Genomic DNA, 15,675 nt, shown 5'->3' with positions numbered 1-15,675 from the left:
TCATTCCTAGGAGAACTTTTGCTCTAGTTACCAAGTAACTATGACAATGAGACTTAAGATCCCTATAGTTCTTCATGTCATCACATAACACCCATGGAATATCATATTTCATGAGAAGTTTATCATTATATCATAGCTCTCAGAATAATAATCGGATCAGGCCATTGAAGTTGATTTATGAAGCATAAATAAATAGCAGTCCTTGCCCATATATGTGATGCCAAAGAAAAGTCCTACAGAGGACGAACTCATTCACCTCAACTGCAGGGGGGCTAAAAACGGCCACTATCGTAAGCTTTTTTTTGTGCGGTTTGTGGGCTCATCTGGGCTAACATGAGAAGGACAAAGATCAAGTGGGCATTTTGGGAACACAAATTGGAGAAGGTCAAACGGATCTAACTTGTCTTCGAACTGAGACGAAGTGAAGTGGACGAGTCAACTTCTTTCCATTTTCAGTCCCCATCCCTGTCCCCCGATCTAATATCAATTTATCCCCCCTCCTGAAACCCCTCCAAGAACTCTCATGGCTATATCATTCTTTTCGACACCTGGCCTACAATAATATATTTTTAAAAAGGACTGAGTTAGAAAAAATAGAGCTGTCTTTGTCAGGGCGTCCGTACGAAGTTCTAATAACTCGTCCTTTATGGCCGTCGGACGGAGGTTTGGTGGCGAAAGTCGGATCGCAATCAATGGCGGAGTCTCTTCCCATCATGCCCCCGGATATCTTTTTCGTGCCCGGAACGCCCCTGGGCGGAGCTGGTCGTCGCCGTTAAGGTGGACCTAACGGAGGCGGGGCGGCGACCGTCACGCCGGCCGGGGTTGACGTCGACGCGTGTCGGCTTGACTGACGCGTTCCGCGTTCTGGATGATCTGGACAGCACGTGCAGCTCACCTGCGCCTGTTTGACGCAGTTCTTTAATAACGTCGATGCGCCTGAAATAACGGACCCGTTCCGAAACTTTGAGGGTACTGCTGTAACGGAAATAATTAACAGCAATGTTTCCGTTCATTAATGTTTTTTGGGCCCAATTGAATAGTTGCTATAAGAAACAACATTTCTATAATGTTGTTAGTACCATTTTAAAGGATTCTAACAGCGAACACAACTGAATGTACTACAAAGCTTACTGGATTATCAGACACAATTTAGTGGCTAATGTCCTAACAGAAGGAGAGTTATATCTGTTTGCTGTTATAATGGATTATTCACCTAGGCTACACTTAGCTAAATAAATAATTATTTTAACTATTAATTATATAAAAAAATTACTTCTCAAGTGGCATAAAATTTTGATTTGAGCAATAATTGTTTTATTTGATTATAAATGAATAATCAATAATCGACACATTTCTTCATATTTAGAGGTTGGCTTCAATTAGATTATCTTTTAACAGATATAATGCAATAACCCTCCTCTCGCGAAATGTTGTCTTAAACCACAATATGGATGCTTGATTATTATTTTTTGTTTTGGGGATGAAAATAATCATGATAATAATAGCATAGTAATATAAGTTGATTTCATCACCGATTATATTTAATAAATTATTTTTTAGTAATATAAATATTTATAAATTTTAAAAAATATATTAAAAAGCAACTATTATGTTTTTTACATAGAAGAGCAGCAATTATTCAATAGTTGATTACATGCAAGAGACTTAATAAGAATTAAAATATTTTAAAAATCCAAACTAAATTATAGCGCGAGAGAGAGTAAGGGAGAAAAAGAGAGGGGCGTAGGGGAGGGAGAGGCATGGGGTGATTATGTTTCCTTTTTTTTGTTTCTTTCTCCGTCCGGTGAGGAATTGAGAGGAGAGAGAGAGGAGAGAGGAGACGAGGGGAGAGAGAGAGGAGGGCGTGGCCCTCTATTAATTCAGGGGGTGAATCCGCCCGTTTTGTTGCCGATATTTCCGACGCCCCCAGTTCCCCCTCCCCCCGGCGGTTTCCGAATTCGTCTCCATGCTCTCGCCCCCTGTAGAAAGCTCGCTGATATGAAGTCTTAGAGGGTGGGAGTAGAAGAGTTTTTCTATAGGTGTGTGTGGGTGTGTGTGTGCGCGCGTGAGAGAGAGAGAGAGAGCGTAGCTGGAAGAGAGGAAAATGGATTCCGGGGACGACCCAGATGCCTCAGATGGGCAGAGGAAGAAGAAGCGTTACCACCGTCACACCCCTCGCCAGATTCAGCAGCTCGAAGCGTATACTCTGTTCTTTTCTGGTTCCCCCTGTCCTACTTCTTCCCAAAGATTGGATTTTGATGGCTTTTTCGTGTTGTTTTGGTGGAATTTAGGATGTTCAAGGAGTGCCCACATCCAGACGAGAAGCAGAGAATGCAGTTGAGCAGAGATTTGGCGCTGGAGCCTCGGCAGATCAAGTTCTGGTTCCAGAACAGGAGGACCCAGATGAAGGCAAGCCTTCTCTTCCCCTCCCCCCCTTCTTTCTTCCCTTCTTTGGGCCCTTTTCGTGCGGAACGGAGTGTGGTGGGTCGAGAGAAACCAAAAAGGAGGCACCTTTGGGTGGTTTCGCTGATCACCTGCGGTGGTTTGGCAGGCCCAGCACGAGAGGGCCGACAACTGCGCCCTCCGCGCGGAGAACGACAAGATCCGCTGCGAGAACATCGCCATGAGGGAGGCGCTCAAAAACGTCATCTGCCCCACCTGCGGCGGGCCGCCGGTCACCGAGGACTCCTACTTCGACGAGCAAAAGCTCCGGCTGGAGAACGCCCGGCTGAAAGAAGAGGTACCCACCACTCCTAGTCCTTTTCCTCTTCCAATTAATTGCTTGCTGTTAACCGTCCACCATGCCGTAGAATTAACGTGATGGTGATGTTTCCAGCAATCGAATTTCTGTTCGTTCGAAGCCACCTTTAGAATTAGGATGACCATTGTTTCCACTGTTCAAAGATGTTGATAAAGGAAGAAGAAGTTGTATTTCCTGTTAACATGATTCAATTTTGCTCTTTTGGTTAATTGATGTGTTTGCAGCTGGACCGGGTTTCGAGCATGGCATCCAAGTATCTGGGCAGGCCAGTTACACAACTTCCCCCAGTGCAGCCAGTGCCCATTTCTTCATTAGATTTATCGGTCGGGGGTTTCGGTAACCTGGCGCTTGGCCCTTCACTTGACCTTGATCTCCTTACTGGGAGTTCTTCTGCGTTGCCTTTTCCATTTTCGACCGCAGTGTCCGATATCGAGAAGCCTATTATGGCAGACATGGCTACCAATGCAATGGAAGAGCTGATCAGGCTAGTGCAGACCGATGAACCCCTGTGGACGAAGCCTGGAGGTGATGGGAGGGAGATTCTCAATCTCGAAACGTATGATAGGATCTTCCCAAAGCTTAGGCACCAGTTCAAGAGTCCGGATATCCGCACCGAGGCCTCGAGGGACTCCGGACTGGTGTTCATGAATGCTGTAGCATTGGTTGATTTGTTTATGGATTCAGTAAGTCTCTATGCTTAGTTAATTATACTCATGGCCTTTTAATTATGGTGTTTGGAGTAAGAGAGTTTCGTTCTCGTTGCAGAGCAAGTGGGCAGAGTTTTTTCCTACCATTGTTTCCAAGGCTAGAACCTTAGAAGTCCTTGCTGGTGGAATGGCAGGAAGTAGGAGCGGATCTCTGCTTCTGGTATAACTGCTTGTCTGAATACATATTCTTTTGCTTGTAATCCTTTGCATGTTTTTTGGTGGCACTGATCTTATTTGAATACTATACAGATGTATGAAGAGATACAGGTTCTTTCGCCGGTCGTGCCCACACGTGAGTTCTATTTCCTGCGATATTGTCAGCAAATGGAGCAGGGCTTATGGGCCATAGCTGATGTCTCGGTAGACTTATCCAGGGAGAATCAATTCGTGCCTCCTTTCGGATCGCGGAGGCTTCCTTCTGGCTGCTTAATTCAGGATATGCCCAGTGGCTACTCCAAGGTGATTGTGCATGCAATTAGTTTTTTATCTGCTGGATTTGTGTCAACTCTTTGTTCATGGAGAAATAAGTGGCAAATTTTGATTCAGGTGACTTGGGTGGAGCACATGGAAATCGAAGAAAAGACTCCTGTTCACCGGCTCTACAGGGATCTCGTGAGCAGTGGGGCGGCATTCGGAGCGCGGCGATGGCTCGCCACTCTACAGAGAATGTGTGAAAGATTTGCATGTCTAATGGCCGCTGGGACTTCCTCGAGGGACCTTGGAGGAGGTAATGCATTAATGATCTTTATATTTTTGGAAGCTAAGAACATCGGTGTGATGCTGAATTCAAAAAAATGCCTTCAGTGATTCCCTCGCCCGAAGGCAAGCGGAGCATGATGAAGCTATCCCAGAGGATGATTAACAATTTCTGCTATAGTTTAAGTGCGTCCACCGGAAACCGATGGACGACGCTCTCAGGACTGAATGATGTAGGAGTTCGAGTCACAGTTCACAAGAGCACAAATCCTGGCCAGCCCAATGGCGTCGTCCTCAGCGCAGCAACCTCTATATGGCTGCCGATATCGTCCGAGAGGGTCTTCAGTTTCTTCAAAGATGAACGCACTCGAGCTCAGGTACTTATCTGGAACCATTAGATCAGTTTACTGTTTATGCTCATAATCTTAAGCCCACAGCTTGGAACCTTTACGACTGATATTTGCGCGTGTTCTTCAGTGGGATGTTCTGTCGAGTGGCAATTCAGTTCAAGAGGTTGCCTGCGTGATAAATGGTTCGCATCCAGGGAACTGTATCTCTCTCCTTCGTGTAAGTTTCATGATTGGATTCTTGTTTACTAGTTGATCGTTTTTCCATGGTTGTGGTCAGTTTCTTATATTTCGGGTGTGATGATATGGTGAACAAACAAAACAGGCTCTCAATGCCAGCCAGAACAACATGCTGATACTCCAGGAGAGCTGCACTGATGCCTCGGGCTCGCTTGTAATCTATGCCCCCATCGACCTCCCGTCTATCAACATTGTGATGAGCGGCGAGGACCCATCTTACATTCCTCTCTTGCCATCAGGGTTCACCATATTGCCCGACGGCCGTGCCGGTGGAGGTGGAGGGGCTACGACGAGCTCAAACCCAATGGGGAGGCTCCTCAGGCTCGCTGATCACAGTGGCATTTCAGATCCTTGTAAGCAGCCTTCCTTCTGCGAAGCTCAACGTAGAGTCGGTGACAACAGTCAATAATCTCATTAGCACGACTGTGCAGCAAATAAAGGCTGCCTTGAATTGCACCAGTGGCTGATGGTCTGAAGAGGCTTCAGAAGCTCTCCCCCACAACCCCCCCACCACCACCCTTAACTGCAACATACCAGATGGGCTCAGAGGGCTTTTGATGTGGGCATTCAAGAGGAGGTTTAATTGGGGCTCTCTTTTGGTTGGTTGGGGCCTTGAATGCTCTCATCAAGAGCTGGAACTGGAGCTGGAACTGCAGCTGATGCTGATGCCAGTCTCATAACAACTTCAAAGATTTTTACAAGGAGTCAAGTCATATTTACATTTAGGAAGCCTTTAAAGAGGGAGTCAAGAACGCACCATACTTGTCTCTTTCCTTGCTGTCATAACTCCTTAGCTTTGAGGCTTTTTTCTTTTGAATTTTGTTTGTTCTTTTCCCTTATCCCTTTTCTCATTCTCACTCTAACGCCATGCAGCAAGGGTAAAGTGGTTCGGGTATTGACTTCTGTCCATTAATATTCACTCATGAACATTTTGGAGATAAGAGCTCCCAAAGTGCAAGCAAGTGTTTAATTTTATTCTCATTATTGGTTTGCTAACACATAGCTTTAAACATGGTAATGAAGAACTGAGTTACCAATATGTTGCAGTCAGAATTCGAGTTGGAGCAGCGCTTTAATTATACTAGCAGTAGAAGCCATTCGATTTGCATCGGTAGTATTCATTCACTTGAGATCAGACATCAGAAAACTCAAATTTATTTTGTGTGGTTGATTAATTAAGTGAAGCAAAAAAAGTTTGTCTAGTTTTAGTTGTATACTTTGTTGATGCTGCATGAATATTCAATTAAGGTTGGAGTATGCTAGATTTGCTTTGTTTCATATATTCTTGTTCATATGCTAATAAATGGATATATAACTTTGAACATCAAAATTGTTGAACTTGGAATTTAAGGATGTTGCTCCCTATATTTCAACAATGGATAAGGGTCACCAATTGTTGGCTATCTTCTGCTTCGCTAGAAAGCTAGTAGATGAGGGGCCCACCAGTTGCATGCTTTAAGATAGGGCATATAATTGACTTCACTTTATTTTGGGTTGGTGATACCAGCTCCTATATTAGGCAGAATTAAAAGGTCTGCTAGCTTTAGTTATGTGCTTGGTTATTGCTACTCGTGGTAGTTGGATATTCTGGCAATGGTGTCACTCTCGCTGTGCAATCTCATTGCTGCTTTGAAGTTTCTGGCCCCTCTTCCATTTAAAGCCCATGCATTGCTGCCATAAATTTTCAAAACCGAGTACAGATCAATTACTTCTGAATAAGTTGGGCACTTCAGTGTTATTTTTGTTGCTGCCATCATTGTCATCACTGCACATAATATATCTCTAAGTCAGCATTTACATAATAAAAGTAACAACAGAAATTATGTCTGCATTATCACCAGAAGGGCTTTATTTCAAATTAATTACCTGTGGTCATGTTTGAGGAATCCTTTTCTCATTCTTCATACTGATGTGATGATGGCCTTTTTTAATGCATGATTCTTCAATTCTTCTTTACTTCCACCTGTTTAAATTCTTTAATGGATAACATAAATTGTTTTTTTTTTTTTTTTGAAAAATTTTTGATGGAAATACTTTTCAAACAAAAACTTTAGGTAGCACTACAATAGAAGAAAGCTATGAAAACATTTACATGCCGACGCTAGGTAGAAGCGTTGGTAATTTTGACTCTACGCCAAAATTTGCTGACGCTTCTTAGTAACAACGGTTGATATGAAACTACGAGTAAGCGTCGTACAAAGCATGAAGCTTATTAGCGTCGTCGGAGGCCAAATGTAACATGAGGAAAGGAATTAGATGACGCTTAAAAGCATCGTCGGAGTCCAAACTGAGCTGACCCAAGGACGACGCTTATAAGTGTCATAAGGCAGCCCTAAGAGGATGCTTATAAACATTGTCGGAGGCCGGAAGCTAAGACGACGCTTATAAGCATCGTCGGAAGCCACCTCCCCACTTAACCAGTGCCCGATCGTTTTGTAGCCCTCATTTTCTAAGCCTTCGGCCTCTTTTCCTCCTCTTCGGCGCCCAGCTACCAAACCCAATCGATCTCCTCTTCGGAGCCCTAGCCCGTTCGATCTCCTCCTCCCTCCTCTTCAGCGTAAGCTTAGCCTCTGTCCGAGGTGTTTTCTCCTCCTCCGCCCAAAGTAGACCGACGCTTAAAAGTGTCGGTAAAAATTCGCATTTTGTTGATGCTTTCAATAAGCGTTGGCAACAAATATTTCTACTCTACACCTACCGACGATTTTGCAAACGCTTATTAGAGCGTCGGCACATAAATTACCGATACTTATAAGCATCAGTAAAGATAAGTTTTTTTGTAGTGTAGAAGCTTCTAGCTTATTATATAGTTAAGTAGAAATAGTGTTAGGCAGGTGCAATGCACATTAAAAGAGAATAATTGGCTGGGGACTATGTGGGAAAGCATTAGTAGATATAATCACATTAAGGAGTTGGTGAAATCCTCTAATTTCTCCCAATAAGCAAAAAGCTAACTAATTTGGAATCCTTTCCTTGAAGAAGAGGGCATGTGAGAGTCTCATAAATAGAGATATGGTGGGGCTTTGGCGTGGATGGAAGCTCAACAACCATGGATGAAGGATGAAAAAATTCATGTTGCCAAAGATGTGCTTAGTGCATCCACCTTACATCGTTCTACTTTTGGTTATTTGCTGTAAAAATGCTAGCAATTGGTTATCCAAAAAATAAAAAACAGTGCTTGCAATTAATATATGCAATGCACATAAATGGTTATATTGTAGGAAATTTCATGTCTATTCATACATCTTGTATTTATGGACTTTTTTTGTCTTTGTTGATATAGAAGGGCGTCATAAGGTGAATACTTGTTAAAAAATGAAGTACATCTATCATAGAATTTATGGATAATTAGCTTGCAAGGCCAACCAAACTAGTGCCGGACATGAATATGGGGATGAGAGGAAATATGGTAGTGTTGATCTCCTACCTAATTAATGTTTGTGTTTTCTACATATATACGCCCCTCCTAATTTGGGGTATTGCACATTTTATCCTTCAAAAATTACTATTAACATATATATACTCTAAATTCATCTTGTTTTTGCAATACTACATATCTTGTTAAATTTTGGGTTCATAGTGTTAAAATATATATTTTAAACATGAAAGAACACTAATAATTTTTTGCATTAGTATCCTTGAAAAAAATTGTAACTTTCAATTTGTATTGTAAAAAGTTATTTTGACTATTTTTTCATGGATATTGATGTGAAAGGGTATAAGTTGTTTTTATATTTAAAATATGTATTTGTAGATATCATCAATAGAATGGGTATTGTTACAAAAACAAGATGAATTGAAGATAGCATATATATGTATGTATGCATATGCAAATAGTGATTTTTAAAGGTAAATATGCAATACACTTTATTTGCAGGAATATATATGCAAAACCCTTTAAAGTTTCATTTCAGATATACACCTCTATTAATGCGTGGTATGATTCTTATCTTCCACAAAAGATAACAAAAATAAAAGTAAGTGGATGTGAATATTGAAGTGTGTAAAAAGTATGCTTGAAGGAGTTTTGGGGACTGGATAATGTTAGAGATCTTTTTAGTTATCTTATGGGACATATGGACTGGTTCAAGGATCATGCATTTTAATATTAGGAGATGTATTAGAGGTATGTTCCATTATGTGCATGTTGTTCTGGTAAATCATCATTCCATGGCAACCCTTTTTTTCTCTGTTATTTACTGAACCATTTTATCTCTTTATGAAACAAACAAGATTTGGATTTTCCTTCTTTTTTCTTTTTTTTTGACCATTGTACGTCAGGCTACATTCTCTTGGGCCTACAGGCTTGTAGACCAAAAATACAAAGGTGAACATGCCAAGCCTAATAGTCCCATGAGAATTGGCGAAGTATCTATTTCATGCCTACTGTTCTTTAGGGTACAGACTTCAATTTATGGAAGTGGAGATCAATAAATCTTAGGACCTTTGGAGATTCATGTGTTCACCTACCATGGAGCTTCACTAACCATAGAAATGTGAAAAGGTCATGAAATGTTTGAAGTGGGTCTCTACCTACAAATTTGACCTAAAGTGGTCGGAGACATGGACCTAATAAGGCGGGCACGTCAGGTCAAATTTTGCACTTGCTCCAAATTCAATCTAATCATTAAACCATTCAACCTTTGAATGGACTAGTCTGGAAAATAAATCCACTAAATCGAATCCAAGCCTGAATCAGCAGAATTTTTTAAACTGAATGTAACAAGGGTTGAGATGGATTGGGTTAAATTGGTTGGAACCCATTTTCGACCTTATCTAGTAGAATAGTATATAGTACATAATTCTGATAAAGTTTAGACCAGGAGTTTATAACCTAGATTAAGATATATGAGTTTCAACAGATTTTGGTTGCATGCTTGAAATCAAACATATATCCAATGAGAGCATGAATTTTCTTTTCCTTCGTTTTCGAAACTAGGAAGGACAATTCCCTATCCATTATTTGCACTATCACTGCTCGTTCTGCAATGGCATAAGTATGATCAGGAATGAAGTGAGAGCCCATGTCTTTTAGAATCGAACCCTCGTCTTTTGTCTAAAATGGCAAAAAGTTCTACTACCAAGTATCCTAGCAAGGAAAATATAAACTTACTATAGGGCCCAATTTTGGTACCACACACCATATGAATAAAAAAAAAGAGATCATTTGATTAACAGGGCCTACCGAATAAATAGGCAAGTTCATCGGATTGGAACATTTTGACTTAAACCCATGTCGACGCATCTTAGCTGACCTGGATTTTGGGTTGGGTCCATATTTCTTCAACCAGGTCAATTATGGGTTCAATCACGTGAATGGTTGAGCTCCAACTACGTCTTATGTGTTCAAGATGTAGGGTGCATGGGTCCATACTAATATACTATTCAGATCCGGACGTGACGCATGTGGGAAGACGTTAAGCTTGCATTTAAATCTGTAACCTTTTGGAGCTGAGGTGGCATATAGGTTGTTGGGAACGTCCTTAAAGTTGGAAGAGAATTTGTTCGTAGTAAATGGATGATTTGTCACTAATAAATGAGAGCATTTATTAGCGTAAGACTCCAGTTCCAGCACTCTTCGTCTTCTTCTTCTCTCGTTTAGTTCTCTTTCTTCTTGTCGTTCTTCTCTGCATGTTTGTGTGAGCCTGAAACTCCTACCAAAAAGTAAGAGTTATAAGGCCGACTGGACGCTGGTTGATGCCTTCCTCCACTTTGATGGTGTCCTCCAGACGAAACTGGTTAATGCTTACTGTGTCACCGCAGGTCTTGAGCTCTAGTGTGGCAGAAATTTTTTAAAAGATTAAGATAAAATATTCAGTTAGATTTAGGTGAGGGTGCATTCCAAGCCCAAGTTCCTATTATCACTCGTACCAACACAAATTACCAACTGAATCAATGAGCACCAGTCCAGGATTAGTTAGCCCTGGATGTGACCATGTTTGCAGTTGGGAGCCAAAAGTGTACATGAGATGATGAAATGAGTGACTCAAGATGAATCATGTCCATTTGTCCGCGTGCAGGTGAGTGTGACGAGAGAGAGAGAGAGAGAGAGAGGACTTTTAATTATGTTTTTTTCTTCTTTTTTGGAGTATAAAGTCCTTTTCTCTTTTGATTCAAACGCCACTGTGATTTGCTGAAATTTGAAACCAACTATTAATCTTCATGATAATCAAATTAATTTAAAACGTAAAACTTCTATCATAAGATTACCTTCGAAATTAGTACTTATATGCTTCGCTAGCTTAAAGTTAGCTTAGTGTTTTGATGCATGAAATAGATAACTATGATTTAATTTTGCCTCTTGGAAGAAAGTTAACTTGTTTGACCAAAATATCAATTGGATCCTAGATCCTATTATTTGCTTAAAATAAATATTGATTAAATTCTATGTTTATGATTGCTTATTTCGAGGATTTAAGCAAGGCTGACTAAGGTGCAAATAATGAGTAGTTCTTCTAGTAGTGGGCTTTGGTTAAATCCAATTGTATCCTAAAGAAAAGGATGGACAAACCATGCTATATTGGGCTGATTGAAGACCGGCACAATCCGACTTATAAATTTGAGATGCTAGTTTGTGCTTATTAGACCCCCCTCCCACTATCCACCCCCCTCCCCCGCCCGCCTGGTCTCAAGGATGGCCACTCTTATTAAACCATCCCTCCTCCGCTCTTATAAAACATCGATTCACACTTATCAAGGATAGCTCGCCCGCTCGCAATAAGTTGCATTTCTCCACTCACGATTTTAAGAGAGCACCTCCTTTCCACCAGTTGCAAACACCCGCCCTCCCCCCCTCCAATGCCAACGGTTGCTCGAAATGGTCTAAGAGCTCCTCTAATAATCCCTTCCTCTCTCCCTTCCTTTCCTTCTCTTCTCCTCTCTCTCTCTCTCTCTCTCCAAGGCTTAGGGTTCCCTCGGCCTCCCCCTTTCCACCCTTCCTTCCTCCCTTTCTCTCCTCCCTCTCTCTCTCCCTCGCTCACTTTGAGGGTTAGGGTTAGGGTTAGGGTTAGGCTTTTCCTCAACCCTCCCCATTTCTTCCTTTCCCTCTCGCTTCCTCTCTCCTTTTCTCCCTCTCTCCTTCCCTTTGCCAATTTTTGATGCGCTTCAAATGGCAGAGTACGGATTAGTGTCGTACTGAACCAATGATGGCCGATTACGACCTTCGAGAGTAGTTTAACGAACTTTACTAAAAAGTCTTAAATTCTCGACCCAAGTCAATATGTCGGATCCAATTAGATGTTGCATACCTAGTTTAAACTTGATTTAAGAGAAAGGCCGAGATAGTCAAGTTGTCCTAGCTAAGTGTAACTAAAACAAATCCAATCTATTATAAATTAAACTTCATATTTATACTATCTCAAAAAGAAGGGCCTTGGATCGATGGTTTAAACTCAGAGGCCAAATTAAGATGAACTGGTGATGTTACCATGATATAATCAATATATTAATTATTTATCAATAATAAGTAAAATCATATTAAATATAAAAGTATGTAAAGAGTATCATTAAATATTTTTAACTAAATATTTAATCAGGTTGTACTGTGTTGTGGCGCATTAATCAGGTCAGACCTAGTTGCATAGGAATTCTAATATCAAGGATATGTTGGGTATATTTTTACTGGATTAATGTTCTCTAGTTGGGATCTTAACTATTCATTAATTTCATTGGTGTATTTATGCATAATTTGGCAAAGACCAAAGTATAACTATATAAACATATAAATAATCTACATGAAATGTAAATATGTACTCTCTTTTTTAACTATATATTGGGTTAAGTCGAGTTAGGTTAGGTTAACACTTCGGGCTGGGTTGAAAGACATCCCTAATTTAATCCTACGTAAGGTTTGGTTAGGACTTTCAAAATCCATTTGTAGTCAGCAATTTGTTAGTGGTCCCTAAAATTTGAAACCATGATATGCAAATTGGATTCAAAATTTAGGAACTAAGATAATATACAACAAACTACTTGCCAACCAGGCTTTAGTTTCAATCCATTAATTAAATTGGATTCATAAACAGGCTTTCGTTTGGATCCATTATGGCAAATGCATGCTTCTAGGTTACAAAGATCAACCTAATATTAGATTTAAGTTGACACAGAAGCAAAGATTACATGTAAGGTTGTTTGCCATGTGCTTTTAGACGACAAGACTAAAAGATGTTCATCTCTCTCAAAAATTTCGGCTTAGCCTCCCATTATAATCCAAGAGTTTCTCAATCTAGAGCCAACTCTAACTCAAAAACACTCATTTGGAGAGCGCAATGCACTTCTCAAAAAAGAAACATGACACGGACCCAACCTTAAATTGATGCAAATCCAACTTGAATTAGTACCAGACCGGAATAAACCAAACAGGACTAAACTTGAAACAGATTTTAACTCCAAATCAAGTTAAGTGCGAACTAGAAAATGGAAGATTTGGCAAAATTGCCAAATAAAACCATACTTTCATGCATTATGACAAGCTTTTTTAAATAATGAGACATGCAAATTTTGTAAAAAAAAATGTAATATAGGATTTACCGATCTTTATTTCGAAACATTGATTTGGTTAAAATATATTAAAACCAATTAAACAACCATTAATATGATCCAATGCATTAAATGCATAATTCGAAAAAATAAGTGAGTTGTGGACAGTGTTTGGGAGTTACCTATTATTGAGTGTCATGTTTGGCTAGTTAATGCCCAACACCAATAGGTTATTCTAGCACAAATGAGTTCAGAAATTACTAAAAGTAAGCCCAAGGGAAGTGAGATTTCTGAAATATGAGTGTAATGCTAGACCTTTTTACAGGTCAAAATTGAGCTTCTAGAAGTGGTCAAAGTGACATGATCAACTTTGATTAGATATGAACACAGTCAACCAATTATATTTACTATATTTTCTCTCAAAAAATTATATTCAACTACATTGCAATTTTATGCTATCATGGTCAAATAAGTTAAGAATAATGATGCTAAGCTAAAGACGAAGTGTTTGTAGGAACCCATTAATTCGGACCAACCGCATTGGTGGCCAAGTTATGAGTTTCAAGTTCAATCATGGTTCGGTCCGTGGATCAACTGGTTCGATTTAGGGCTGATTTAAAATTTTTTCTAGCTATATTGACATCTTATATATAAACACCATAGATATGTGGATTTTTAATGTCTTTAAAACTCAAAAGCCTTCTTCATCTCTCACACTCACCATCAAGCTGTTCATCACCATCAAGACCCTTCTCCTCCATGCCTCCAATATCTGGATCCATCACCTTCATGCCTCCGTTAGAAGGACTCATCAACATCAAGCTACTTATAACTATCGAGACCCCTAATTACTATCACCTCTAACTTGAGCAGCTCCATAATTTCCTTCCTCGAAGGCCTCTGTGAAATTTTTGTCATTATCCCTCACTCCCCTGCCTTCAATCTAATGTTCATAGTTTCTTTTGAATAAATACAACTACCACCAGTTTAGATGATCATGATGAGATGGCTAAAAGAGTGAGACCAACTACCAAGGAGCAACTAGGTTTCAGGGTTAAAAGTTTTGAGTCCTCCAAGATACTAGTTTTTTGTCCCCTCCCTCAAAAAATATGAGTTCCAAACTGGAAATTTTGATAGGTAAAAAGTGAGCTTCTAGAAATGGTAAATGTGATATGATCAACTTTGATGAGAGATGGACGTAGTTAGTGACTAATGTTAAGCTATTTGCAATTTTGTTTTACATGGTCAAATACAATAAAGATTGAAGGTTGATGATGTTAAACCAAACATGAAGTGCTTGGAACCTATTAATTCAGACCAAACTGCTTAGGTAGTCATGTTATGAGTTTCAGGTTCGATGATGGTTCAGCCTTAGATCAACCAGATTAATAATGGCTAGTGCTAAAATTTTCCTCGACTCTTGAAATATTATATAAACCCCATTGATATGATGGCATTTAATGTGTCAAAACACAAAAACCCTAATCTCCCACACTTGCATATCTTGCCCTCCTCTCCTACATGCTTCAACATGAAGCACTTTGACACCATCAAGACCTTTCTCCGGACCTATCTCCAATATCCAGACCTATCTCCAATCATACCTCCAATGTAGCACCCATCAACATCAAGCTCCTTGTCACGGTTGAGACCTTTAATTATAGCCCCATCTTTTCTCTATCACCTCTAACTTGAGCAGCTCATCACCATCATTCGCTTCTTTGAAGGCCTCTGGACTTAATATTATTGTCATTATCCCACACTCTCCTGCCTCTAATCAAGCCTACTATTATTATTCCTCCCCATTATCATTTTCTTAAACTCTTTCTTCGTAGTTCTTGGTCACAACTACCACTAGTTTTAGATGTTCGTGATGAGATCGTCACAACTACCATCAGTTTTAGATGATCTTGATGAGATGGTTTAAGGGAGTGAGAGCAAGGAATAGCTAGGGTTTTAAGAAACAAAAGATTTTTTCCCTCCCTCAAAATACTTGAATCAACTCGGCGGGTTGATAGTAGTGGTCCAATTTGATGAATAAAAATCTTTTGGCGCGTGCACCAAAGGAGATCATATAGAGTAGTATTTCTTCTTTGCCACTTATCTTACTACATTCATCTTAAGGTGGAAACCGAAAAGTCAAAATGGAATGGAACTCCTTTTACAAATAGAGTCTGTTTGTCCTGTGACTTTAAAAAAATAAAAAAAATATATTTTTGTACCATAAACTTTAGGGATACTGGCAATTGAGTCATCCAATTTTTGGTTGGGTCAATTTGATCATCAGAAAATCAGACAAATGAAGTTCAATATTGTCAACTAGTGACAATCATGTCACCGCACGTTGCCTGTAAGCAATCTAACGTGGAAAATTTAAAAGCAAAGCATTCCCGACGAGGCATCTTATGACGTTAATAAAGAATCAAGATGAGAATTTGGTTCTATTTCC

At 39.9% G+C, this 15,675-nt stretch overlaps 1 protein-coding gene across 1 annotated transcript; it reads left to right on the top strand.

Annotated features, from left to right (window-relative positions):
- Nucleotides 1–1,923: 1,923 nt before the first annotated feature.
- Nucleotides 1,924–5,605, top strand: LOC120108889 (homeobox-leucine zipper protein ROC8-like). Its single transcript, XM_039122613.1, is given in 11 exon segments — nucleotides 1,924–2,199; nucleotides 2,292–2,409; nucleotides 2,552–2,740; nucleotides 2,986–3,444; nucleotides 3,527–3,628; nucleotides 3,718–3,927; nucleotides 4,015–4,195; nucleotides 4,273–4,541; nucleotides 4,642–4,731; nucleotides 4,837–5,057; nucleotides 5,059–5,605. Coding segments are annotated over 11 exon segments (2,094 nt in total). The 5' UTR covers nucleotides 1,924–2,104; the 3' UTR covers nucleotides 5,219–5,605.
- Nucleotides 5,606–15,675: the final 10,070 nt, after the last annotated feature.

The sequence above is a fragment of the Phoenix dactylifera genome, unplaced genomic scaffold (genome assembly GCF_009389715.1).
Source record: "Phoenix dactylifera cultivar Barhee BC4 unplaced genomic scaffold, palm_55x_up_171113_PBpolish2nd_filt_p 001617F, whole genome shotgun sequence".
Taxonomy (NCBI): Eukaryota; Viridiplantae; Streptophyta; class Magnoliopsida; order Arecales; family Arecaceae; genus Phoenix; species Phoenix dactylifera.
This window is presented reverse-complemented; position numbering and strand designations above follow the sequence as displayed.